This window comes from Gallinula chloropus (assembly GCF_964237585.1).
Source record: "Gallinula chloropus genome assembly, chromosome: 23".
In the NCBI taxonomy this organism is placed as follows: domain Eukaryota; kingdom Metazoa; phylum Chordata; class Aves; order Gruiformes; family Rallidae; genus Gallinula; species Gallinula chloropus.
The window spans coordinates 6044910-6068914 of record NC_140108.1 but is presented as its reverse complement, the minus strand read 5'-3'; the positions used below and the strand labels follow the sequence as shown (position 1 = coordinate 6068914).

Genomic DNA, 24005 nt, shown 5'->3' with positions numbered 1-24005 from the left:
ATGAGCTCCAACGTTCCCCTCGAGCTCCATCCTTCCCCTCAAGCTCCATCCTTCCCCTCGAGCTCCATCCTTCCCCTCGAGCTCCATCCTTCCCCTCGAGCTCCATCCTTCCCCACGAGCTCCATCCTTCCCCATGAGCTCCATCCTTCCCCATGAGCTCCATCCTTCCCCTCAAGCTCCATCCTTCCCCTCAAGCTCCATCCTTCCCCTCGAGCTCCATCCTTCCCCACGAGCTCCATCCTTCCCCATGAGCTCCATCCTTCCCCATGAGCTCCATCCTTCCCCTCGCGCTCCTTCCCCTCGAGCTCCATCCTTCCCCACGAGCCCCATTGTACCCCACGAGCTCCATCGTTCCCCTCAAGCTCCATCCTTTCCCATGAGCTCCATCGCTCCCCTCAAGCTCCATCAGTCCCCACAAGCTCCATCCCTGCATCCTGCTGCCCCACTCCCCTTCTCCCAGTTCCTCTGCAGGAATTATGGGATGCAAATTGCCCTTGGAGCCACCAACCCCCTGTTCAAGCCCCTACCCCATTTAAACACCCTCAGGGCTGGGATGGGACCCCCACGGGAGCGGGGGCTTGGCCTTGGCGCTGCCGTGCGGCACTTGGCGCAGCGGCCGCTGTGTGACGGACACTTCGGTGTCCCCGTTCCCGCGCCGGCGCATCACGTCCCTACCCGGTCCCCGAGCTGGCGCGACGCCCAGGCTGCAGCTTCCCCCCCCCCCCTTCCCCGCCGGGGGGTTGGGGGGGGACACACACGAACGGGCTGCGTGGCCGGGGCTCGGTGCCAGCCCCCGGCTCCTTCCGCCCTGGCACCGGGCAGCGGGGAGCCGGTGCCAGCCGTTCCTCGAGGGTTGGGGTGTCCCTTCTGCCACCGAAACGAGCCCCGGGGGTGGGGAAAGGGGGGTGTTGGGGGGGTGCTGGGTGGGGGACAGGGTTTGGGGGTGATGGGGGGGGTACCCAGGGCCCCTCCCCGCTGGTGGAAGGGGGGGGATGGGGGATGCAGGTGATGGGCAGAGCGGTACCGGTACCGCCGGGGGCGGGCGGGGCGGTGCCCGGGGCGGGATGCGGGGGCGTAACCCCCCGGCCGCGGGGATGCGGGATGGCGGGGGGGGCGGATCTGGGTGCTGGGAGAGGGGGTAAAAGACGGGTGGGTGGAGACACCGGGTGGTCCTGGGGAAGGGAGGAGGAGGGATTGGGGAGAGGTCCCAGCCCCAGGTGATGCCGTTCCCAGCGCCGGGATCCCGGCTCCGGTGCCCGTTTCTAAGGTCGCCGGTTCCTCCCGGTGCCGGTTCCCGGTTCCGGTGCCGGTTCCCGGTGCCGGCCGCCCCCGGAGGGGCCGCCCCGCCCCGCCGCACGTGACGCGGCGCGGTGGCTGCGAGCGGCGGGGGCCCCGCTCCGCTCCGCTCCGGTACCGGCCCCGCTCCGGTACCGGCCCCGGCCCCGCCGCCCCTCCGGTAAGTGCCGCGCCGCGGGGAGCGGGATGCGGGGCCCCTCCGGAGACACCCCCCACCCACCCACCCCCATCCTCCTCGGAGCAGCACCGGGGGGGGGGGCCCGTCACCCGGTGACCTTCAGCCGGTACCGGCAGCGCTGGGGGGGGAGGGGGGGATGCTCCGGGTCTGGGGGGGGGAGAGGAGGGGATGCTCCGGGTCTGGGGGGGGGGAGAGGGGGGGATGCTCTGGCTCTGGGCGGGGGAACCCCAGCGTCCGGGGGGGGTGGGGGAGGGAACGGCCCCCCCAGGTATCCCCCCCAACCTGCCCCCCCCCCAACTATCTCCCCTCGAACCCCCCCCCACACCTGCCCCCCCCCCCCCCCCACCACCTCCCAAATTAATTCCCCCCCGGCCTGCCCTGCCAGACCTGCACATCCCCCTCTGGATCCCCCAAAACCTGCTCCCCCATATTGCCCCTCCCATCCTGGCCCCAGCATCTTCTTCCCCCCCCATTCCCCCTCCTCGACCAGGCCCACAATCTGCCCCCCCCCCCCCCCCATGTTACCCCCAACCCAACCCCCCTCCAGCCTTACCCCACATCTGGGTCACGCCCCCCCCCCCACGGTGCACCCCCCTCCCTTTGGGTGCCAGTGGTGAGGAGAGGAAGGGAGGGCGATGGGGAGCAGGGGGGACAGGACCCCCCCCTCACCCTGCACAGCCCCAGCACCCAGCAGGGTCACACTGCGGCCCAGGGGTGTATGAGGAGGGGTCACCCCCATCTGGGGCCGCGTTTGCACGGGGAGGGGCTGTGCTTGCACGAGGGGCCGTGTTCACACGAGGGGTCGCGTGACACCGGCGCGTTCACACACTCCTGGGCACGGGGACAGGTTGTGTTTGCACCAGGGTCCCTCTGGCACTTGGGGGTGCTCCGGTTCGGGGGGGGGGGGTGTGTTTTTGCACGGGGATGGGGCCCATCTGCACGCGGGGGGGGGGGGGGGGGGGGTGTTGCACCATCACCACGCTGGTTGCACCATGGATGCTTCACCCAAGAGTCCCTCCTGCCCCCGGGATGCTCCTGCACGCCGGGCTGTTCACACCCGGGTTCATTCTTGCACGAGGTCCGCACGCTCCCGGGGGGTGTTTGCAGGGGGTGGGGGGGTGTTGGGACCCCCCCCTCCCTTTGCACCCCGGGTTCGGTTGCAGGAGGCCGGTGCCGCCGTGTCCCCGTCCCGGCGCTGTCCGTGGTGCTGTCCCGCGCGGCATCGCCTCCCGCCCGCAGAGGGCACCCTTTTGGGGGGGGACGGGACTGGGGGGGGGTTTTGGGGTCCCCTCAGCAGCCGAGAACCCACCGACATTCCCTGCTCCTGGTCCACCGGCTCCGGGCAGGCAGCGAGGTGGCTCTTGGCTCCTGCCGTCAGTAGGCTCCAGGGTTAACGGCGCGGCCCCGTGTTGTGGAGAGCTGTGGGGGAGCTGCCCTCCCCCTCAGGGAACACCATGGACCCCAGCGGACCCCCACGAGCCGCCTAGACGTGTCCCCAGCCGGCACCGCCACCCCCTCGGCCACCCCACCCCTCGGTAAACCCCCAGGGCTGCCCCCCACCCACAGGGTGCCCATCCTCGGCGGGCACCCACCCACAGCACCCACCCATCTCCCGCAGGGCAGCAGGATGGCCCAGCAGCACCATGCTGTGCCCCCACCGCTCAAGGTAGGCACCACCTTGGGGCTGGGGGCAGCCAACCAGCACCCATGGGTGCCGCCTTCACCCACCCCTTTGTCTTGCAGACGGAGGAGGACTACATCCCCTACCCCAGCGTGCACGAGGTAGAGCACCCACTGCCCTCCAGAGAGGGGTGCAAGGGCAGGCGAGCGGCTGGGGGGGGGTGGGTGGGTGGGTGGGAGGTGATGGGTGCATGGCTGGAGCACCCACCTTGGCTCTGGGTGCAGGTTCTGGGCCGGGAGGGGCCGTTCCCCCTCATCCTCCTGCCGCAGTTTGGGGGTTACTGGATCGAGGGCACCAACCACCAACTGAGTGGGGCGCCCGAGTCACCCCCCACCCCGGCCCCCGGCACCCGGGCGAGGCTCGAGGGCAACCACACGGCCAAGATCTACCGCAAGCACTTCCTGGGCAAGGTGAGGACCCATGGGTGCTCCAGCCACGGGTGGGCTTGGGCATGGAGACCCCATAGCCATGGGTGCTCGTGGGCACGGCTGTGGGTACCCATGGGCGTGGGACACTGGTGGGATGCTCATGGACTTGGGTGCGCCATAGGTTGTGTCTGTGGGTGCTCATGGGCATATATGGGTGTCCCACAGGTGTGGGGGTCTCCTTAGGTAGGGATCCCTGTGGGTATGGGTGCTGGGGGACCCATGGTGTGGGTGCCTGTGGACGTGGGTGTCTCATTGTATGTGACCTTTGGGCATAGGTGCTCCATGGTGGTGGTGTCTGTGGGTGCCCCATGGGGATGGGTGCTCAGAGCCATGGGTGCCCCATGGGGATGGGTACTCAGAGCCATGGGTTCCCCATAGCAGGGGTGCTTGTGGATGTGGGTGTCCTTGGGCATGTGGAACCAACAGGTGTTGGTAAGATGGGTGCCCCATGGCATGGGTGCCCTGTGTTTTGGGTGCCATGAGCACCCATTGGGGCCGTCACGGGTGCTTGGCGCCCTCCCCCCCAGGAGCACTTCAACTACTACTCCCTGGACCCGGCGCTGGGACACCTCGTCTTCTCCCTCAAGTACGACGAGCAGGAGCACCTCCACCTGCTGCTGCGGTGAGCGGGGTGCAGGGGACACCCATGGGTGCTGGTTTTGGGGGTGGGGGTGGGGAGGGGACAACCCTGACCCCCACCTCACCCCGCAGCACCCGCACCCGCACCCTGCACGACGTGGTGCCCATCTCCTGCCTGGCTGAGTTCCCCAATGTGGTGCAGATGGCCAAGGTGGGTGCAACACTTTTGGCAGCACCCATGGGTGCTCCCCCACCCTCTCCCCCACCACTACCCTGGGCCACCCATCACATCACCCATCCTTCCCACAGCTGGTGTGTGAGGATGTCAACGTGGACCGCTTCTACCCTGTGCTCTACCCCAAGGTGAACAGGGCGGTGTGGGGAGGAGCACCCATGGGTGGGGGGCAGCCCGGGGGTGCCTCAACCCAACCCGCTCCCCATCCCCTCCCCACAGGCGTCCCGCCTCATCCTCGCCTTCGACGAGCACGTGCTCAGCAACCACTTCAAGTTTGGGGTCATCTACCAAAAACTGGGGCAGGTATGGGCTGGGGGGTAGGGATAGGGTGGGGAGAGGGACACCCAGGTGGGTGCTGACACCCCCCCAACCCCTCCCCACAGACCTCTGAGGAGGAGCTTTTCGGCACCACAGAGGAGAGCCCAGCGTTCGCCGAGTTCCTCGACGTGCTGGGGCAGCGGGTGCAGCTGCGGGATTTCAAGGGGTGAGTGATGGGGGTGCTGGGTGGGGGGGGGGGTGCGCGGTACATGGACACCCCCCACGTTCAGGGTGCCTGTTCCTTACCCCCCACCCAGGTTTCGGGGGGGGTTGGACGTGACCCATGGGCAGACGGGCAGCGAGTCCGTCTACTGCCACTTCCGCGACAAGGAGATCATGTTCCACGTCTCCACCAAGCTGCCCTACACCGAGGGGGATGCCCAGCAGGTCTGGGGCACCCATGGGTGCTGGGGGGTGGGAGGGGCGTGGGGGAACCAGGAGGGGTGAGGGTTGGGAAGGAACGAGTGGGTGCTTGGGGGTGGGAGGGGTGTTGGGGGTCCTGGGGCATCCCTATGGGGGGCGAGGGTTAGCAGGGCACCCCAGGGTGCTGGGGGATGTCTGAAGAGCTCCTGGGGCACCCGTGGGTGGTGGGAGGTGTCTGTAGGGTGTAGGGGCTCCTGGAGTACCACCCATGGGTGCTGGGGATATCTATGGGATGTCAAATCTCCAGGGGCACCCTTGGGTGCTGAGGGGGCTCCTAAGGCCCACAGGGGCTGGTGGGACACCCCTGGGTGCTAGTGGGAATCTCTGGGGCACAAGGGCTGGCACAACACCCTATGGGTATTGGGGGGGGTGCTAAACCTCCAGGGGCACCTTTGGGTGCTGAGGGGCATATATAGGATGTGGGGGGCTGTCAGAGCATCCCTGGGTGCTGGGGGGGTGTCTATGGGACACAAAACCTCCAGGGACACCCATGGGTGCTGGGGGACATGTATAGGATGTGGTGGTGGTGGTGGGGGGGGGGCTGTCAGAGCATCCCTGGGTGCCTGTGAGGGTGTCTATGGGGCACAAAACTTCCAGGGGCACCCATGGGTGTCTGCCATCCCCTTTGCCCCCCTGTGTGACATCCCCCCCTGTGTGTCCCCTCCCCATGTCCCCCCCCAGCTGCAGCGGAAGCGTCACATCGGCAACGACATCGTGGCCATCGTGTTCCAGGACGAGAACACCCCCTTCGTCCCCGACATGATCGCCTCCAACTTCCTCCACGCCTTCGTGGTGGTGCAGCTGGAGCAGGGCGGCACCCAAGGGACCCTCTACAAGGTACCCACCCCGTGCCTCAGTTTCCCCACAGGGCGCTGGGGGCAGCAGGGTGCCCTCACACCCACCCGCCTGCCCGCAGGTCTCCGTCACCGCCCGCGATGATGTGCCCTTCTTCGGCCCACCGCTGCCTGACCCGGCTGTCTTCAGGAAGGTGAGCACCCATGGGTGCTGCTGGGCTGGAGGGGAGTGTCCCTGGGTGGCACCCACCTTGTACCCCCCCCCAGGGCCCCGAGTTCCAGGAGTTCCTGCTGACGAAGCTCATCAACGCCGAGTACGCCTGCTACAAGGCTGAGAAGTTCGCCAAGCTGGAGGTGGGTGCAAATGTGGGTGCTGGGTGGCTGGGGGTACTGGGAGGTGCGGCTGCGAGGGGGGGACACGTGGGTGCTGGGCACGGGGTGGAGGGGTGTGTGCTGGGGGGGGTGGGTGCTGTGGGGCTGTGCCTATCATGGGTGCAGGAGATGCAGTGGGTGATGTGCGTGTGGGTGCTGCGGGTTTGGGTGCAGTGGGTGCAGGTGCAGGGGGTGTGGGTGGGCCAGGTGCAGTGGGTGCTGCAGGTTTGGGGTGCAGTGGGGCTGTGCACATCATGGGTGCAGTGGCTGCAGGTGCATGTGGGTGCTGCGGGCGCTGCAGGTTTGGGTGCTGTGCCTGGGGGTGTGGGGTTGTGCATGTCATGGGTGCAGTGGGACCTGTGGGTGCTGTGGGTGTGGGTGCTGTGGGTGCGGGTGCAGTGGGTGCAGTGGGTGTGGGTGCTGCGGGTGCAGTGGGCACTGCAGGTTTGGGTGCAGTGGGCTTGTGCATGTCATGGGTGCAGTGGGACCTGTGGGTGCTGTGGGTGTGGATGCAGTGGGTGCCGTGAGTGCTGCAGGTTTGGGTGCAGTGGGGTTGTGCGTGTCATGGGTGCTGCGGGTGCTGTGGGTGCAATGGGTGCGGGTGCAGTGGGTGCTGTGGATGCTGCGGATGCGGATGCAGTGGGAGCTGCGGGTGCTGTGGGTGCTGCGGGTGCGGATGCAGCGGGTGCAGTGGGTGCAGTGGGCGCTGCGGGCGCCGCGCATCCTGCGGGTGCGGGGTTGTGCACATCACGGGTGCTGTGGATGAGGCTGCTGCGGGTGCTGCGGGCGCGGGGCTGCGCCCACGGCGGTGCCGCCGTGCGGGGCCGGCTGCCCCCCGCAGCGGGGGGTGTGCGGGGTGCGGGGTGCGGGGGGGTGTCCGCACGCTGCGGGTGCGCAGGAGCGGACGCGGGCGGCGCTGCTGGAGACGCTGCACGAGGAGCTGCAGGCGCGCAGCCAGGCCATGCTGGGGCTGGGCCCCGACGACGAGCGCCCCGACAACGGCGCCGCCGCCCCGGGATTCTTCGAGTCCTTCAAGGTGCGGCCCGGGGCGCGGAGCGGAGGGGCCGGGGCGGGGGGGGGGGGCCCGGGCACAACGCGCACCCCCGACTCCCCCCCCGTCCAACACACCCCCCGGGTAGGGGCCGCCCGGCGATGGGGGGGAAGGGGGAGGTCTCCTTGCAGCCCGTGGGGCCGGGACCCACCGGGACCCCTGGACACCCCCGCGCATCCCCCGCCGGTGCCCCTCCCGCCCATTGGCCCCGCCCACCAGGGAGACACAGCCCCCGCCCACCGCACCAGGCCACGCCCACCCAACTTCTAACCCCGCCCCCTCCCCAAGCCCCGCCCACGCTGTAGCCACACCGCGCGCTGGGCCCCGCCCTCACGAGCCACGCCCCCTCCCCAAAACCACGTGACAGCGACACACCCCCCCCCGCCCCTCCCGTAAGCCCCGCCCCCCTCCCGGTGCCCCCGGCGCCCCCCGGGGCCGGTGACGCGGTGCCGCCCCCAGTCGCTGCTGGTGCCCGGGAGCCGGCGGGGACGCCGCGGCAGCGCCATCGGGCTGGGCTCGGTGGAAGAGGTGGGTACCCGCGGCACGGACACCCCCCCCGGTGTGTGTCCCCCCCTCCCCGCCCCGGTGTGTCCCCCCTCCCCGGTGTGTGTCCCCCCCCCACCCCCGCCCCCCGCCCGGGCCCCGGTTAACGGCGACCCGCAGGCGCTGCTGGTGCCCGGGAAGAGCCCGTCGCGGCGGCGGCCCGGCCCCCTGGGCTCCCGCCGCTCCAGCGCCATCGGCATCGAGAGCATCCAGGAGGCGCCGGCCGGCAGGTGAGCGCCGGTACCGGGGGGCGGAACCGCCCGCTGTCCCCTCCCCGTGTCGCCTCACTGCCCGGTCGCCTCTCCCCGCCCCCAGGGACGGCCCCGCCGCCGCCCCCGCCGCCCCCGACGGCGCCTGCTCCGCACACAGCTCCCCCGAGAGCCGCCGGCACCCCGACAGGTCCCGCACCGGGACGGGCGACGCGGGGACTGGGGGGCACTGGGAGGGGGTGGTACGTGGGCGGGGTGTCACTGGGATGGGGTGTCACTGGGATGGGGTGTCACTGGGATGGGGTGACATGGGCACTGGGGGGCACTGGGATGGGGCAGCACAAGGGCAGGGTGACACCGGGATGGGGTGACAACGGGATGGGGTGATACTGGGATGGGGTGACACCGGGATGGGGGTGACATGGGCACTGGAGGGCACTGGGATGGGGTGGTGTGGGGACAGGGTGTCACCAAGACAGGGTGACACCCCAGTGCAGTGGGCCAAGGTGTCACCGGGATGGGGTAGCACTGGGATGGGGTGTCACCAGGACAGGGTGTCACTGGGATGGGGTGACACTGGGATGGGGTGTCACCAGGATAGGGTGGCACTGGGATGGGGTGACACAAGCACTGGAAGGCACTGGGATGGGGTGGTATGTGGACAGGGTGTCACCAAGACAGGGTGACACCCCAGTGCAGTAGGCCAGGGTGTCACTGGGATGGGGGTGTCACTGGGATGGGGAGTCACTGGGATGGGGTGCCATGGGGACTGGAGTGCACTGGGATACTGGGATGGGGCGGTACGCAGACAGGGTGTCACCGCAATGGAGTGTCACCAGGGTGGTTGGCCCGGGGCAGCGTGGGGACAGGAGAGCACAGGGACAGGGGGTGCAGGGGTTGGGTAGGGTGGCACAGGGACAGGGTGGTGTGGTGACAGGGGACATGGAGGGGGTGGCACAGCGTGGGGCTGGGTGGCACAGGGTGGGCCATGGCAGGATGGGGTGGGGACGGGGTGCCCTGGGGCCATCCCGGGGCGGGGGGGTGCAGCGCGGTGCCAGCCTGTCCCCGGCTCTGGGGACTGTCCCTTGGCAGGGCCGAGAAGCCGGAGCCCCCCAATTTCTCCCGCTCCTCCTCCAGCGCCAGCAGCTTCGGCAGCGCCGCCGAGGAGCCCAGCGAACCGGGCAGGGTACTGGGGGGGACAAGGGGGATGCTGGGGGGCGGGGGGGGGGGCGCAGCAGCACCCACTTGACACCCCCCCTCCCCCCCCCCGCACCCATAGGAGAGCCGCTCGCCTTCGGGGACCCACCGCGACACCTTCACCGACACCCCCTGGCCGGATGACCCCCCCGGTACCCCCCCAGGTAGCCCATCACCGGGGCGTTCGGCCACCATGGGACTGGGGGACCCCCTCCTCTTGGGGTGCTCACAGCCCACCCCCCCCCTTTCCCCTCAGGCTGCCGCCCCCTCGACGCCCCCTGCCCCGAGATCAAAATCCAGCTGGAGCGACCCCCCAATAACCCGGTGAGGCTGTGCCCCCCCCACCCCTGCTTCCCAGTGCACCCCAATAAGGGGATACCCCAATATTGGGGGTGCACCCACTGATGTCCCTCCTCACAGGGCTCATAGTCACCCCCACATCCCCGGGGGGGGCCACCGCTTCGCCCCCCCACCCCATGTGCCATCCCCGTGCCAGGAGCCGAAGCCATCATCCCCTGTGCAGGATATGGGGGGACGTCCCCAAAAGTGGGGGGGGTGTGTCCCCCCCAGACAATCTCTGTCACCTCAGATACCCCTTGGGGGTGGGTGACAGACCACGACGAGCCCCCCCCTCCCTTCCCCCCCACCCACTGTGACCCCAATACCACATGAGGGGCACCCCCAAACTGAAGAGCAGATCCAACCCAAACATATCCACCACCCCCCCCCAAAAAAAAATAGAGGGGGGGGGGGGCTCAAATCCAGGGCAAACCCAAAGTGGGGGTTCCCCAAAGTGGGGTTCCCCCTGTGCCCCCCTTTTATTTTAAGGGAAAAAAGCTCCAGAACGGGTTGGATGCTGGGGGAGGGAGGGGGGGGGGCAAAAATGGGGGGGGCAGATTATTTTTTCAAGCCCCCCCCCCCCCAAAATGGTGTTTGTGTTTCCTGTGAGTCCTGTATAAAATAAAGGTTTATTTATCGCTACAACTGGGGGGGTGCTGGAGTGGGGGGGGGGTTCCCCAACATCAGCGAGGGGGGGGGTCCCCCAAAACCCCCAGCAGAGTTTAACACTCCCCATGGTCTCCAATACGCCCCAAATCCCCCCCATTTTTGGGGTGATTTCCCCCAGTTTCAGGGCAGCCAGGCTGAGCAAAGCCCTGCTTTGATTTTTCTCCCTATTTTTGGGGTGCTGTGGGTACCCCACAATGTCAGGTGATGCTTCTTCCCCCCCCAAAACCACAGCAACCCCCCCCTGTTTTCCAGCCCCACCAGCCAACCCGGCGTCGGGAGCGGCGTTTGGCCGGCAGCCCCCGGCTTGAGGCCAAACCCCTGGCCAAGAAAGAGTGGTTCCCCACCCCCCCCAGCACCCCCCCCCCAAAAACCTCCCCCCAGGAGGCACCCCGGGGCTGGTTAAACACAGCTCTGTCCTGCCTGGTTTCTGGGAAGCCCCAAGCGCCAGGGATGGGTTGTGGTTGGGGACACCGGCCGTGCCAAGGGTGCCAAGGGTGCCAAGCGATGTGTGTGGGGGGGGGCACAGCCCACCCACCACCACTCCAACCCCCCCACCCCCCCAAATCTGGTGCCTCTCGGGTCGCTGCCTTTGCCCACTCTGAAGTTAATAAGAAACTGGAGCAGAGATTTATTTATAAAGCTGGTAAATAAATAAAAAGGGGGGAGGGATGGGGGGGAATAGGGGGATTTTGGGGGGGGGGGGTAGGGAGAGATGGGGGGGTGGGGGGTTGTTACAAATCCGCACTGCAGCTGGGGGGGGGGGGTGTCCGAATTTGCAGGGGTGAGGTGGTGTTGGCACGTGTGAGGGGGGTTTTGGGGAGCACTTGGTGCATACACAGCAGCTGCACCCCCCAAAACACTGTTTGCACCCCCAGGGCCTTGCTTCAGTCCACCCCCCCAGCAGCTTACAAGCTGCAACCCCCCTCCTCTAATTACCCCAGCCCCTAATTATCTCCCCTAATTACCTCAGCCCCTCATTGCCCTCCTTAATTACCCCAGCCCTTAATTACCCTCCCTAATAAGAGGGGGTGCCAGCCCTTTGCTCTCTTCTAGCCCAACCCTGACACCAGTCCACGTCCCTCCCTCCATCTCCCCCTATTCCCTCCCTGCTTCCCCCCTCCCCCCCCCTCCATTTCTCCCCCACCCCAGGGCAGCAAATTGCCTTAAACTGAAGGATTTTAAGGCAAAATAAACGCCCTGGGAGGCTGAACCCTGAAGTTCTGGGCACAAATTAACCCGGTGAGTTAATTTTTTTTCTTCCCCCCCCCCCTTTTCCCCTCCCCCTTCCCATCTTCATGTGGTTTCTGGGCTCCCACATGTGTGGTGAGTTGGGCGCCGGGGTCTGTCCTCAGCCCAAGGGAGCTGGTCAGGGTGGAAGGCATTTTTGGGACCCAGCCCCATGGTGTTTCAGAAAAGAAGAGGGGGGTGGTGGTGGGTGTTATCCACTGAGGCTCCAGCTCCCACCCCAAAATCCTGCGGTGGGTTTGGGATGGGGCTGGGAACGCTGCTAAATTATAGGGGAAGGAACCGTGTGTTTACAGAGGCGGCCGCTCCGCTGAGGCTTTTTCTTCTCCTTTCCCGGGTGCCACGATCCAAACCAAGGGGAAAAAAAGGGGGGGGGACACACACAGGAGTTAAAAATACACCCCCACCCCCCCCCATCCCCCACTATGGTTGGCAAGAGGAGTTTTAGCAGAGGAGGAAGAGGAGGGCGAGGAAGGGCAGGAGGATGGAGGCGCCGGGGCGGCCGGCGGCGCTGCAGTGGGCTCGGTTGGAGCCGATGCAGGCGGCGTAAGCCATGGCGTGGGGGATGTAGTTCTGCTCGTGGACCCCGTGCAGGAGGTGGGCCATGGGGCCGCGGGCGAAGACGGCCACGTCCTCCCCGCCGTGCGTCTCCTGGCGCAGCGGCACGGCCGACTGAGCCTGGTAGTTGGCGTGTGCTGGGGTGAAACGGGGGAGGAAACACCCAGAATGAGAGTGATGCTCAAGGAGCAGCGATCCCAGCCATGGTGGGGGGTGTGGGGGTGGGGGGTTACACCCCAAAACCTGCTCACCAAAATCCACAGCGGAGACGTTTTCCCTCTCCCCTGCCACGATTTTATAGCCGGGGCCGTTGCCGTAGAGGATGGAGGTGAAGGGCTTGCGGTCCACGTCGCTCTGCATGGGGGCCAGACCTGGGGGTGGGGGCACGGTCAGTGGGATGGGGCATCCCCAGGGGGCTCGTCACCCCTTCCCCGTGACGGGGGCTCACCGAAAATGGGGTTCCCCCGGGGGGTGTAGCCGCCGAAGGTGAAGACGTGCGAGTGGTCGGCGGTGACGACGCTGAGGGTGTCGTGGGAGGAGGTGAGGTGGGTGGCCATCCCGATGGCGCGGTCCAGCTCCACCGCCTCGTGCAGCGCCTGCTTCGCCTTCCCCTCGTGGTGACCGTGGTCGATGCGGCCCCCTGTGGTACCCAACAGCGTTTGGCATCGCTCCCCCTACCCCCATGGCACCCCTGTGGTACCCAACAGCGTTTGGCATCGCTCCCCCTACCCCCATGGCACCCCTGTGGTACCCAACAGCGTTTGGCATTGCTCCCCCTACCCCCATGGCACCCCTGTGGTACACAACAGCGTTTGGTATCGCTCCTCCTTATCCCCATGGCACCCCTGTGTGTACCCACCATGCTCAGTGCTCCCCATCACCCCCCTCTTCTCCCCCAGGAACCCACCACCACCCTCCTTCCCCTCCTCTGCTTTGCACCCCCATCACACTCCCCCCCCATCTTCCCTTGGTCCCCCCCATCACCCTCTTTGTCCCTCATCATACCCTTTACCCCCCACCTTTTATCATCCCCCTGCTCTTTCCCCCTCTGCAGCCCTCCTTTATCCCCCCCATCACCTTCTTTATCACCCCTCTTTCACCCCCCATCATCCTCCTTTCCCCCCACACACCCCAACCACCCCACATCACCCTCTTGCATCCCCCCAAACCTTCCCTTCCCCCTCCCTCCTTCCCCCTCCCACCTTCAACCAGGAGGAAGAAGCCCCGGGGGTTTTTCTGGAGCATCTTGATGGCCACAGTGACCATCTCGGTGAGGGATGGATCCGTCTGGTTGTTCCTATCCAGCTCGTACACCATGTCACCGGGCTCGAAGAGGCCTGGGGACAGTGACACTGGTGGGGACATCCTTCCCCCACCAACAAAAAAAGGCAGGGGCAGGCGGGGGAAGCCAAATCATCCAGCACTGCTGCCTGCTTCTTGTGCTGGCTCAAGCATTTCACCCCTCACGGGATCCAGGGTGATTAGATAGGAGCCATGGGGATGCTCCCAGCCCTTCCTTCCTCCTGCCCTGCTGAATCCTGCAGCCTGGCTGGGCTGGAGAGCTGCAGCATGGGCTGAAAAAAGATTGTCCCCAGGGGGTGGAAATTGCATCTCTTTGGGGGATCCCAGCATCTCTTGGAGGTACCAGCATCCCCTTGGGAGGACACCAGCATCCCCAGAGCAGGTAGCAGCATCCCTTAGGGGGACACCGCCATCCCCAGGGCAGGTAGCAGCATCCCTTGGGGGGGGTAACATCATCTCTTCAGGGTACCAGCATCCCCAGGGGATAGTGGCATCCCAGGGTGGGGGATGCCAGCATTCTTAAGGAGTAGCAGCATCACCAGGGGGTACCAGCATTCCTAGGGGATAACCAGCCACTTCAGCTGCCCTACCACCCCAGGGCAGGTCAGGGGTCCCCCAAAGCACACAGCTGAAGCTGGGGCACCCTTGGGTGCCAGGACTCACCCAGGAGGAAGTCAACACGGCTGAGGTTGAGCGCCAGCAGGTCCCGCCGGTGCCACACGTACTTGGCGACCTGGGAGTTGGGGATGAGCAGGTTGTCACCTTCCCATCACCTCTGCCAACCCCATGGCTTCATACCCCCCTCCCCAAAATCATACAATCACAGACTGGTCTGGGTTGGAAGGGACCCGAAGGCCACAGGCAGGGCCACCAACCTCCAAGCCTGGAGCTCCACAAGGTTCCCCTGGGCCCCATCCATCCTGGCCTTGAACACCCTCAGGGATGGGGCACCCACCCCCTCTCTGGGTGGTGGATATTCCCAGAGTGGCTTCAATGTTACAGTGGGGTGACATCTGTGTACCCCCAAAACCCCCTCCCCCTCACCTTGCCAGGGGGCTTGACATCATGCCAGGCCTGGACGAGGTCCCTGCGGTCCAGGCGGGTGCCCCGGTGCTTCTCCTCCTGCGGATACTCCACATCACTGGCGTTTTTGGGGAACATGTATTTCCTCCCTCCACCCAAGATCACCTACAAAAAACACATTTAAAAAACGATTTTAAAGTCTTATTTTAATTTAATCCCCCCCCCCCCCCCCCCTTTATTTTAATACCCACCCCCCTTTGGCTTTAGGAGGGGGGAGACCCGGCTGCGCCGCAGCGGGATGTCCAGGAAAACCCTGGCGTTGCGCAACAAACCGCCCCAGGAATTTCACCTCGCTCGAAATAACCCTGAATCTCTTCCTATTAATTAAAACCCAAGCCCAAAATAAGCATTTCCAGCAGCAAATTCAGCTGCTTGGTTTGGGGTTTTTCTTTGTTTCAAAGAGCTTTATTTTTTTTCCCCTTCAGCCCTGGGAGGGATGCTCTACATCGGGGTCCCCACATGAACCCGCCGGGATGGAGCCCCATCCCGCAGCTCTCCCTGTTTGCTTTGGAGCCTGATTTATTTGCCCTCTGTTATTTTTAACCAAACAGTGATTTTTATATATATATATTTATATTTTTTTAAATTTTGCTTCCCTTCCCTCCGTCCTCCCCAGCTTTTCTCAGTGCAGAAGGTGAATTATAAAGCTGTAAAAACACTGCTACCAAAATTATTAAGGGAAAAAAAAAAAGGCTTTTCCCCACTCTATAATTATTTCCAGCCTGGGATGGAGTTAAAATTATATTAAAGGGACAAAAAAGCCCCAGAAGAAGCGGCTATTAAAGAGCTAAATAACAGCCTGGGCTGTTTTGCTTTGGGGCTGTTTTGGAGGACAGGAGGGTGTTTATTTGCAGGGCTGGATTTTCTGTGTAAGTCTGAAGCCAGGGGAAGAGTTGGGGGGGAAATGGAGGGGTTTGGGTCTGGGATGTATGGGAGAGGAGAGGAGAGGGTGGCTGGGAGTGTGGGAGGAAGGGGGTTGAGTGAGGTTTTGGGGGGGGGGGTTGGGTTTATATGTGAGTGTGGTTGCAGTATGATGTGTAGTGGGGGTCTTGACTCCCCACCCATGGGTAGTTTTGTCCCTGTAGCTACTGTGGTGCTGCCCCCACGGGTGGTCCCATGCCCAACATCTACCAGGGGTCCTGGCTCTGCACCCATGGGTGGTCCTGTCCCCGTATCTACTGGGTTCCCAGCACAACATTTGCCAGGGGTCCTGTCCCTGCACCCACTGATGCTCCTGTCCCCATATCTAATGGGGTCCTAGTGCTGCACCCATCGGTGGTCCCAGCCCAACGCCTATTGAAGGTCCCAGCTCTGCCCCCATGGGAGGTCCTGGCCCCACATGTCCCCACATCCCTGCTGACTCCATCCCAGCCTCTCCAGTTGCCCCAGTCCCTACCTCGATGTCGGGGATGTTCTCCACCAGCTGCCGGGCGATGTCCTTGCAGCCGCCCTCCAGTGCGTCCGCGGGCATCTCCCCATCCGAGTACCAGTCCCGGTTGGCAGAGTGGGCGTAGGCAGCGCTGGGCGTCGCGTGGGTCACCCGCGTGGTGGTGACGATGCCCACCGACTTCCCTGCGCCACGAGCACCAGCCATGAGAGTGGGATCATCCCAAAACCCCGTCTCTCTCATCTCTTTTCCCAGGCACAGCCCCCCAGCCCCTCACTCACCTCCATCCTTAGCCCAGCGGAGGATGGAGGTCACCTCCTGGCCCTTGGTGGTGTTGCAGCGGTCACGGGTGACGCCGGCGCTGACGCCCACCGTGCCCTCGTTGGCTTTGACACCGCACAGGTACGCGGTGGCTGTGCCCGCGCTGTCGGGCACCTGCGCGTTGGTGTTGTAGGTCTGCGGGGCAGGGGGGAGGATAAATCAATCACCAGCATCCTCCATCCTCCTCACCACCACCAGCATCCTCCTCACCATCACCACCATCATCCTCATCACCACGAGCATCCTCCCCATCACCGCCACCCTGGAGCTTGCTGCCCCGTGCTGTTTGGCCACACCAGCCCCCCCATCCCCACCCTCTTTCCCTCTGTTCCCCCCCCGCCCAGTGCAGTCGCACATTTCCCCCCCCCCGGCTGCATTTTGCCACTTTCAGCCTTTTTTCACCCATTTTTGGGCACAGAGGGAGAAGCAGCAGCCACAGGCGTCCCCACGGGGCGAAGGGAGGCAGCGCCCAGCCGCTGGGACTTCTCATTTCATGATGATAAAAAAAAGCCTTTTGTTCAGCAAAATGACTCTGGGAGAAGCTGGGGGGGGGGTCCCTGTGGCTTCCCACGGCCGGGCAGCCTCATCCTGCCCCCCCCTTTCTCCCCGTTCCCACGGGCTGGGCCCTGGCACAGCCAACGGGCACCGGAGCCAGCTCCCTTCGCCCGCCCCTGACCTAATTTCAGCTCCCCAGTCGATGCCGCTCGCCCGCCTGTGACCTGGCGGTGGGTGTCACGGCCCCCTGGGGGTGTTCAGGATCGGGCCCCCTTTGCCCTGGGGGGTGGGTGGGATGTGGGATGTATGGGGGGGGGAGGAGGGTCTCACCTTGGCCAAGGCGACGTAGGGGAACTTGTCCATCTCCAGCAGGCTCTCCTCGCCTTTGCGGTTTTGGAGCTGCCCTTTGAGGATGCGGGCGGCCGTGACAGTGGAGACACCCATCCCTGCCAGGGCACCCATCAGCAGCCCCGCTGAGGACGGGCCAACTCGCCACACGGGTGCCGTGTGACGCCAGCAGGTAACCAGTTCACCCCAGTGCCCAACTTACCCCAAACCCAGGGTATCACCCCACTCAGCACAGTCCGAGGGGGTTGCAGCACCCGGTTTATTCCACCCCCAATTTTTTTGCACCCCCAACTTTTTGCACCCCCAGTTTTTTCAGCCCCCAATTTTTTTGCACCCCCAATTTTTGCACACACACCCCCCCCCCATTCCTCACAGTGCCCCACTTACCCCAGCACCCCATTCATTACAAACCCAATTTCCCTCAGCACCCACTATATTGTTACACCCATTTATTGCACCCACTTTACCGCAGCTCCCACCCGTCCTGGTGTGTGTCCCCCAACCCCAGCAGCACCCCCTCCTCAACCCTCCCCACCCCTTTGCCCCATCTCACCGTCCCCCAGGAAGAGGATGAGGTTCTTGGCCACGTTCTGGTTGAGGCGCTGGAGCCGCAGCGCGTCCCGCAGAGTTTCCTGTGCCTGCCCGCGCCAGTACTCGGGGTCCTTCTCCCTCTCTGGGGGGGGGACCAGGCTCCATAGCACCCAAGAGCACCCACTTTTAGGGGTGTGGCTCCCCCTGCCCCCAAACCTTCACCTACCAGGGACTAAGGATGCTGAACAGAGCTGAGCGAGGAGGAGGAGGAGGAGAGCCTTCATCCTGTGGTGCTGAGGAGGTGTTGGATGCTGGACAGGAGAGAGCTGCGGGGGGAGAGGGGTTGCGCCTACTCCGTGCCTCAGTTTCCCCAACAAGACCTTTGTCCCCGGGGCTTAGCCAAGCGAGGATGGGAGGGAAATGTCCTTTCCCCACGTGGTCACCGATGTGACCCCTGGGGATGCGCCAGCTTCCCCCGACCCGCGGGGCGTCACCGCGCTGGCACCAACCCGGGGCTGGGAGATGGTGGCACGGCCCCCATGGCACATGGCACAGTGTGGTCCCCATCGCTCAGCCGTGTCCCTATCACTCAGCCGTGTCCCCCTCCACATACGTGTATCCCATCACGGGTGTCCCCCTCCCATGTCCGTGTCCCCATCCCGTGTCCCCATCCCTGTTGCACACCCGTGTCCCAGTCCCATGTCCCTCTCCCATGTCCGTGTCCCCATCCCGTGTCCCCATCCCTGTTGCACACCCGTGTCCCTGTCCCGTGTCCATGTCCCTCTCCCATGTCCGTGTCCTCATCCTGTGTCCCCATCCCGTGTCCCCATCCCCATCGCACACCCATGTCCCCATCCTGTGTCTGTGCCCCCATCATGTGTCCATGTCTCCATCGCACACCCGTGTCCCCATCACACATCTGTGTGTACCAGTGTCCCCAGTGCACTCCATGTCCCCAGTGCACACATGTCCCCACCACACACCCGTGTCCCCACTGCCCATCCCTCCGTGTTGCACACCCATGTCCCCATCACAAATCCTTCTCCTTGCTCTGTGTGTGTCCCCACCCCGTGTCCGTGTCCCCCCCACATCCCCATCACACATCCGTGTCCCTGTGGCATTCCCGGTCCCTGGTGCACACCCGTGTCCCTGCTCCCTGTTGCACACTCGTGTCCCCACCACATCTCCATGTCCCCATCACACCCCCGTGTCCCCACCACACGTCTGTGTCCCCATTGCACCCCCATGTCCCTGTTGCACCCCCATGTCCCCATCACACCCCCAAATGCCCACGTCCCCATCACACCCCCCTGTCCCCATCACACCCCCGTGTCCCTGTTGCACGCTCGTGTCCCCATCATATCTCATGTCCCCATCACACCCCATCGCCCCCCCCAGCCCCGTTTCCCCCCACCCCCATCCCCACCCCGCACCCCCCGCACCCCAGGGCCCCCCTCCTGTCCCCGGGGGGGGGGCAGCAGTGGCCCCGGGGGGGTCCGTACCGCCGGGACACCCACACGTACCCGCACAAACTTGGGTGCCGACACCCACGTCCCTCCTGGGCGGCGGGAGGAGGCCGGGCCGGGGGGACAGCGAGCCCTTAAATCCCCCCGCACCCGGCCTTCGCCTCCTCCTCCTCCTCCCTTTCCTCCACCCTCCCCCCGCTGCCAGCGAAGGGGGGGGGGGTGGGATGAGGGGGGGAATAGAAAAGGCACCAAACTGGGCTTACTGGTGCCCTCTGCCGGGTTTTACTGGGAGGACTGGGAGGACTGGGGTGCACCCCAGCGCGGATCCGGGTGCTGAGCAACCTCCTCCCCACGCAGGGTAGGGAAAGGTGTGGGGGATGCCCGGGGGGGGGTTGGTGGGTATTTTGCCGGATCTTGGATTATTTTCACCCAAAATGGACCAGAGGCACGAGCGGGGGGTGGGGGGTGTGATGGGGAAGGGGTTTCAGTTTCAGTTCACAGCCTCACTTTCCCCTCTCAGGCTCCCACTGCAGCCCATCAGTGCGCCCTGAGAGAAGCGGCTTTACTGTAGGTCCTACAGTAAACAGGGCTGCATGGCAAGGGCGGGTGGGTGATGCCCTCCCCTGCCTCAGTTTCCCCATCGGGGTGGGGAGGGGGGGGCTATGGGGCTCCCTGTCCCTGGGGACCATGGGTGACTTCCCAAAAAAACCATGGTCTCAACCCAAAAATCCACACCCCAAGAGCTGTGAGGTGCCACCAAGGGCACCTCGACACCACCCGGACACCACGGGGATGGACACGGCTCCTGCAGACCCCCAAATCCCTCTGGCATCCCCCCTCGGCCCCCCTTTCCCCAACTCCCGCAGCCCTTTACACCCCCACATACACCCATACACCCCCATATCCTCTCCAAGTGCTTTCCCAGCCCAGCAAAGCGCTTTGCAGCCCCATGCATGAGATGAGTGTGTCAGTGCTCAGCCCGCCTGTGCGGTACAGGGGGCTGGGTGGTGGCACCGTGTCGTGTGTGTCCCCCCCTCTCCCCATCACCCCACATGCAACATGTGCTGTGGGTGCTTCCTGGCGATGAAAAGCTAATTAAAAACCTCATTAGGGTTCTTTTTAACTCATTAGCATGCAGAGAGCCGTGATCTGGGGAACTCCTGGTGTCAGGCCACATGCACAACCCCGGTCTGGCTGTGACCCCAAACCCCTTGGGGGGCTGTTAAATACGGAACTGGGGAGGTGTGAGGGGGGGTGATGTGGCAGCCCGAGGAGCACGCTTGGGCACGCTTGCACACTTCACACGCTTGCACACTTCACACGCTTGCACAGCCAGGTGCTTGTGCAGTCACGCGCTCCTGGGCTTTGCACGAGGCGGCTTGCACGCGATGGTGCACCCTTGTGCTCGCACGCTCGCCCGAGCGTGGCCTCACACGTGTATGTGTGTGTGTGTGTGTGTCCCTTGCACAACCCCACGGGCGGCTGTTGGTGGAACCCATGTGCTTTGCATGAGCTCGTCCCTGCACGGCTGTGGGCTCGTGGCCCTTGCACGACTGCGTGTGCCCGTGTCCTCCGTGTCCTCGCACACGGGGGTGACCTTGGCCACGCGTTTACACACGCATCCCTTCGCCGGTGAGTGGGCGGCAGTGATTTACCCCCCCCCCCCAGTGTGTGTGTGTGACGCGGACACGCGTGGGATGGGACACGGGGACCCCCCCCCAGCGGGGTTTCCCCCCCTCCCATCCCCCTCCCGAAAGAGTTAAAGGAGCCGGGCGAGGAAGCCCGTCCCTCCCGTCGGCCCCATCGGTTCTCCCACCCCAGGTACATCCTTCGCTCGGCACCCGCCGTCACCCTCCTCCGCAGGCCGCGGCACCGGGACGGGCTGCGCGGGGCTCGGCCGGGACCCAGCGGGGCCGGGGCCGGCGGGAGCGGGGTGGCCGGTCATGGTGAGTTGAGCCCCCCCCACCCCCAGTCCCCCCCTCCATCCCCTCCCTTCCTTCCCCCGCGCCGGGACGCGAGCGGGTCCGGGTCCCTCGGCCGAACCGGGACGCGGGGACGGGCCGTGCGTGGTCCGTGGGGTGCCCGGTGTGGCCCCGCGGGACTCCCCTGCACTCCCCCCAAAGGACCCCCACCCCACATCCCCAAAGGACCCTCCTCTGCACCCCCCAAGAGACCCCGCCTGCACCCCGGGTGCCCCCCCTTCCCCTTCCCCAGCCGGGATTGCTTTGCAGCCAGTGGGGACCCCGAGGTGGGTACCACCCCCCCCAAAACCCCTCCATCCCCCGCCCCAACGCCGCGGGGGTTGCTCCCCGTTTCACTCTGCAAGCAGCGAGGGGCAGGGGTGCCCCCCTCTCCGAGCAGCACCCACTTTTTTTGGGGGGGGGGGTATGCAAACACCCCAAACTGACACACACACACACACACACACACACCCCCACACCCCTTTCCTGGGCCCTTTTTTAAGCTTTAACCTTTTTTCCACCATTTAAACCTCTTTTTATTCACCCACAGCCGGGGTTCCCCCCCCCCAAAACTGGGTGCCCCCCTCCCCCTCAGCACCCCTAATTAACACCAGAGCCCCTCATTACCCCCACGCATTGCTAATTACCCCCTCAGCATCCTCATTAAGAGGCTGAGTCCTGCCGGCTGCTCACTTCATGGGGGGGGGGGGGCACCCATGGGTGCTTGGGCGGGCGGGGGGCGATTTGGGGTGGATGGGGAGGGTGGGGAGTGTGTAGGGGGGTGTCTGGGGAGGCGGATGGAGTGGGGGGTGGGGGGGAGGAGAGAGGAACGCCATCGCGGTGCCTGTTCCGAAATGGCGCCCGGGCGGGAATTGAAAGCGGCCGGTAGCGGCTTCGGGGGCGCCCCGATGCCGGGGTGAGGGGCTCCCCGAGAGGGTACGGTGTGGCCTTCCTCCCTTCCTAACCCCTTCCTTCCTCCTTCCCCCCACCCGCCATTGCTCAGGGCCTTTTCGGGGGTGTCTGGGGTGGGGGGTTCGGAGCACGCGGGGGCATTGTTGGGGTTTGGGGTGGGGGTGGTGGTTTTTGTGTTGTTTAAGGGTGAGTTTTGGGGGGAAACTCTGGGATTTGAGGCCGTGGAGAGTTTGGGGAGTGATAAAGTGCAAATCCTTTGGCTGTGAGGGGGGGTTAAAGTGTGGGTGGCTCCCCCCCAGCACCCCTGGGTGCCCCCCTCCCCCCCCCCCCCCCGGAGCTGGGGGGAATGTGATTTTCAAGTAAACAACGGGGGGTGGTGAACAAACCCCACCCTGTTTAACCCCAAAAAAATGGGTTGGGGGGGTTGCAAAGCAGGAAACATCAAGGGGTGGGGAGCACCCATGGGTGCTGCTTTGTCCCTGTGCCCCTAGTGTGGGGGAAAGGGGGGGGGGGACAGGTGCTAAAAAATACATTCCTGGACCAAATTTCTCCTGAATGAAAGATGCTGGGGGGGTGTCCAGGTACACACACCCCCCTGGAGTGGGTTATTTTTGGGGGGGTAAGCTGAGCTTGGATTCTCTGATGTCTAACACAGCGTTGAGCCAGCACATCCCTCATGTTGTCAGGGTTTGGGGGGGGTTATTTCCTTTTTCTATGGCTTTTTTCCCTTTTTCTTGGTGTTTCCAGGCTAGGAGGGGTGGGGGATCACCACCTCCCCCCCCCCATTTCCTCAGGAAATGGAGTGAAAGCCTTGGCTGGAAGCTGGGACTCCAGGAATTCGGGGCTTAGGAGCAGTTTTTTGGGGGGGTCTGTGATGTATCTCCCCCCCTGGTGTGTGTGTGTGGGGGGGAGTTGTACCCAGAGCTGAGAGTTCCCCCCCCCAGCAGCAAATTGGGAAAAGCAAAGGGGGGAAAGTGAAAGAGGATGCTGAAAAATAGAATTGAAAACCAGGTTTTGCCAGCGATAAAAACCTTGTGGTGAAAGCTTTTCCCTCAGAGGTTTGCAGGGGCCCAGGGGAGGTTTTATTTTGGGGTTAGAAATGGAGATTTTTTTGCACAAGCCAGGAGGGAGGCTGCTCTCTTCTTTTAACCCTTTTTTCCTCCCCCAGGTGGGGTTTTTGAGGCTGTTGAAAATCAAAGCTGTGAATCGGGATCTGGGGGGAGAGGATGTGATTTGTTACTCATTGTGGAAGGGGAAGTTTGGGAACGGGGCTGAGAACTGGTGCTTTCGTTGCATGCGCGTTCCTACCGGGGGGGGGGGGGGGGGGGGGGGGGGAACTGAGGCACGCTTTGTGCCAGGCTTTGATCCTTTGAAGGTGAGAGCAGCAGGGTGAGGGGACATCTCCCACCCTGTGCTGCATCAAGGGGTGATGGGATGTGTCCGATGCTGCTCGGCCTGTGGGTTGTGGGGGTCGGGGAGGGGATTTTTGGGGTGCTAAGCCCCTCAGGGGTGGGTGGAGGGTTGTTTTGACTGGCTGGCTGGCAGGGCTGTGTCAGGGGGGAAGGAAGCAGTGGCACGATAAGGGCTGGCTGCCAACCCCGGAGCTTTCCCTTGTTTTGCTGCTGGGGGGAGATGAGATAAGAGCCAGGCACCAGCACATGCGGTAACGCCCCGGGGGACCAGGAGCTGGGAGAGAGCCTGAATTCAAGGTGCCGTCTCCTTTGGGTGCTCAGAGGGACCCCATAAGCTGTTTTGAGCTGCGTGTGGTTCCCAGATGAGGCGTGGAGCACGAGCGGGATGGTAGTTTTGGGGTGAAAAGCCATTTTCTCTGCTTACCAGCCTTTCTCAGGGCCCCAGTACGGGGAGGTGGGGGGGTGCTGGGGAGGGGGGCTCCCTCACCTCGATTCGGGGCCTGGAGCTGAACCGGGAGGAGGAACCGGCTTTATTCCAGGCTGAAGGGGAGGTTGCACAACCCGGCCCTGGGGGAAAGCGAGGCGGGTTCGGCTTCGCTCAGCGCTTGGCTCCGGCTGCCTGGCTTTCCATAACCTTCCTCGGGCGCTTGTTTAGCGCTTCACTACCCGGGA

General features: G+C 64.6%; 2 protein-coding genes across 2 annotated transcripts; one reads left to right on the top strand and one right to left on the bottom strand.

Moving 5' to 3' along the window:
- Window positions 1-3101: 3101 nt before the first annotated feature.
- Window positions 3102-9983, top strand: RAP1GAP (RAP1 GTPase activating protein; the record flags this gene model as incomplete). Its single annotated transcript, XM_084274624.1, has 20 exons — window positions 3102-3140; window positions 3218-3256; window positions 3380-3565; window positions 4111-4205; window positions 4295-4373; window positions 4472-4525; window positions 4617-4700; window positions 4781-4881; window positions 4973-5102; window positions 5820-5975; window positions 6055-6126; window positions 6200-6286; window positions 7203-7340; window positions 7815-7883; window positions 8019-8128; window positions 8214-8297; window positions 9200-9293; window positions 9387-9468; window positions 9561-9628; window positions 9725-9983. The coding sequence occupies 20 exons, from the start codon at window positions 3102-3104 to the stop codon at window positions 9731-9733; spliced, it is 1776 nt and encodes a 591-aa protein (XP_084130750.1). The 3' UTR covers window positions 9734-9983.
- Window positions 9984-11994: 2011 nt separating this feature from the next.
- Window positions 11995-17881, bottom strand: ALPL (alkaline phosphatase, biomineralization associated). The gene is made up of 11 exons (XM_084274802.1): window positions 17809-17881; window positions 17605-17724; window positions 17034-17149; window positions 16169-16343; window positions 15897-16072; window positions 14462-14605; window positions 14081-14150; window positions 13318-13452; window positions 12564-12755; window positions 12367-12486; window positions 11995-12252 (listed from the first exon to the last, which is right to left on the bottom strand). Exons 1-11 carry the CDS (start codon window positions 17864-17866, stop codon window positions 12002-12004), a joined length of 1557 nt encoding a protein of 518 aa, XP_084130928.1. The 5' UTR covers window positions 17867-17881; the 3' UTR covers window positions 11995-12001.
- Between the last annotated feature and the right edge of the window lie 6124 nt (window positions 17882-24005).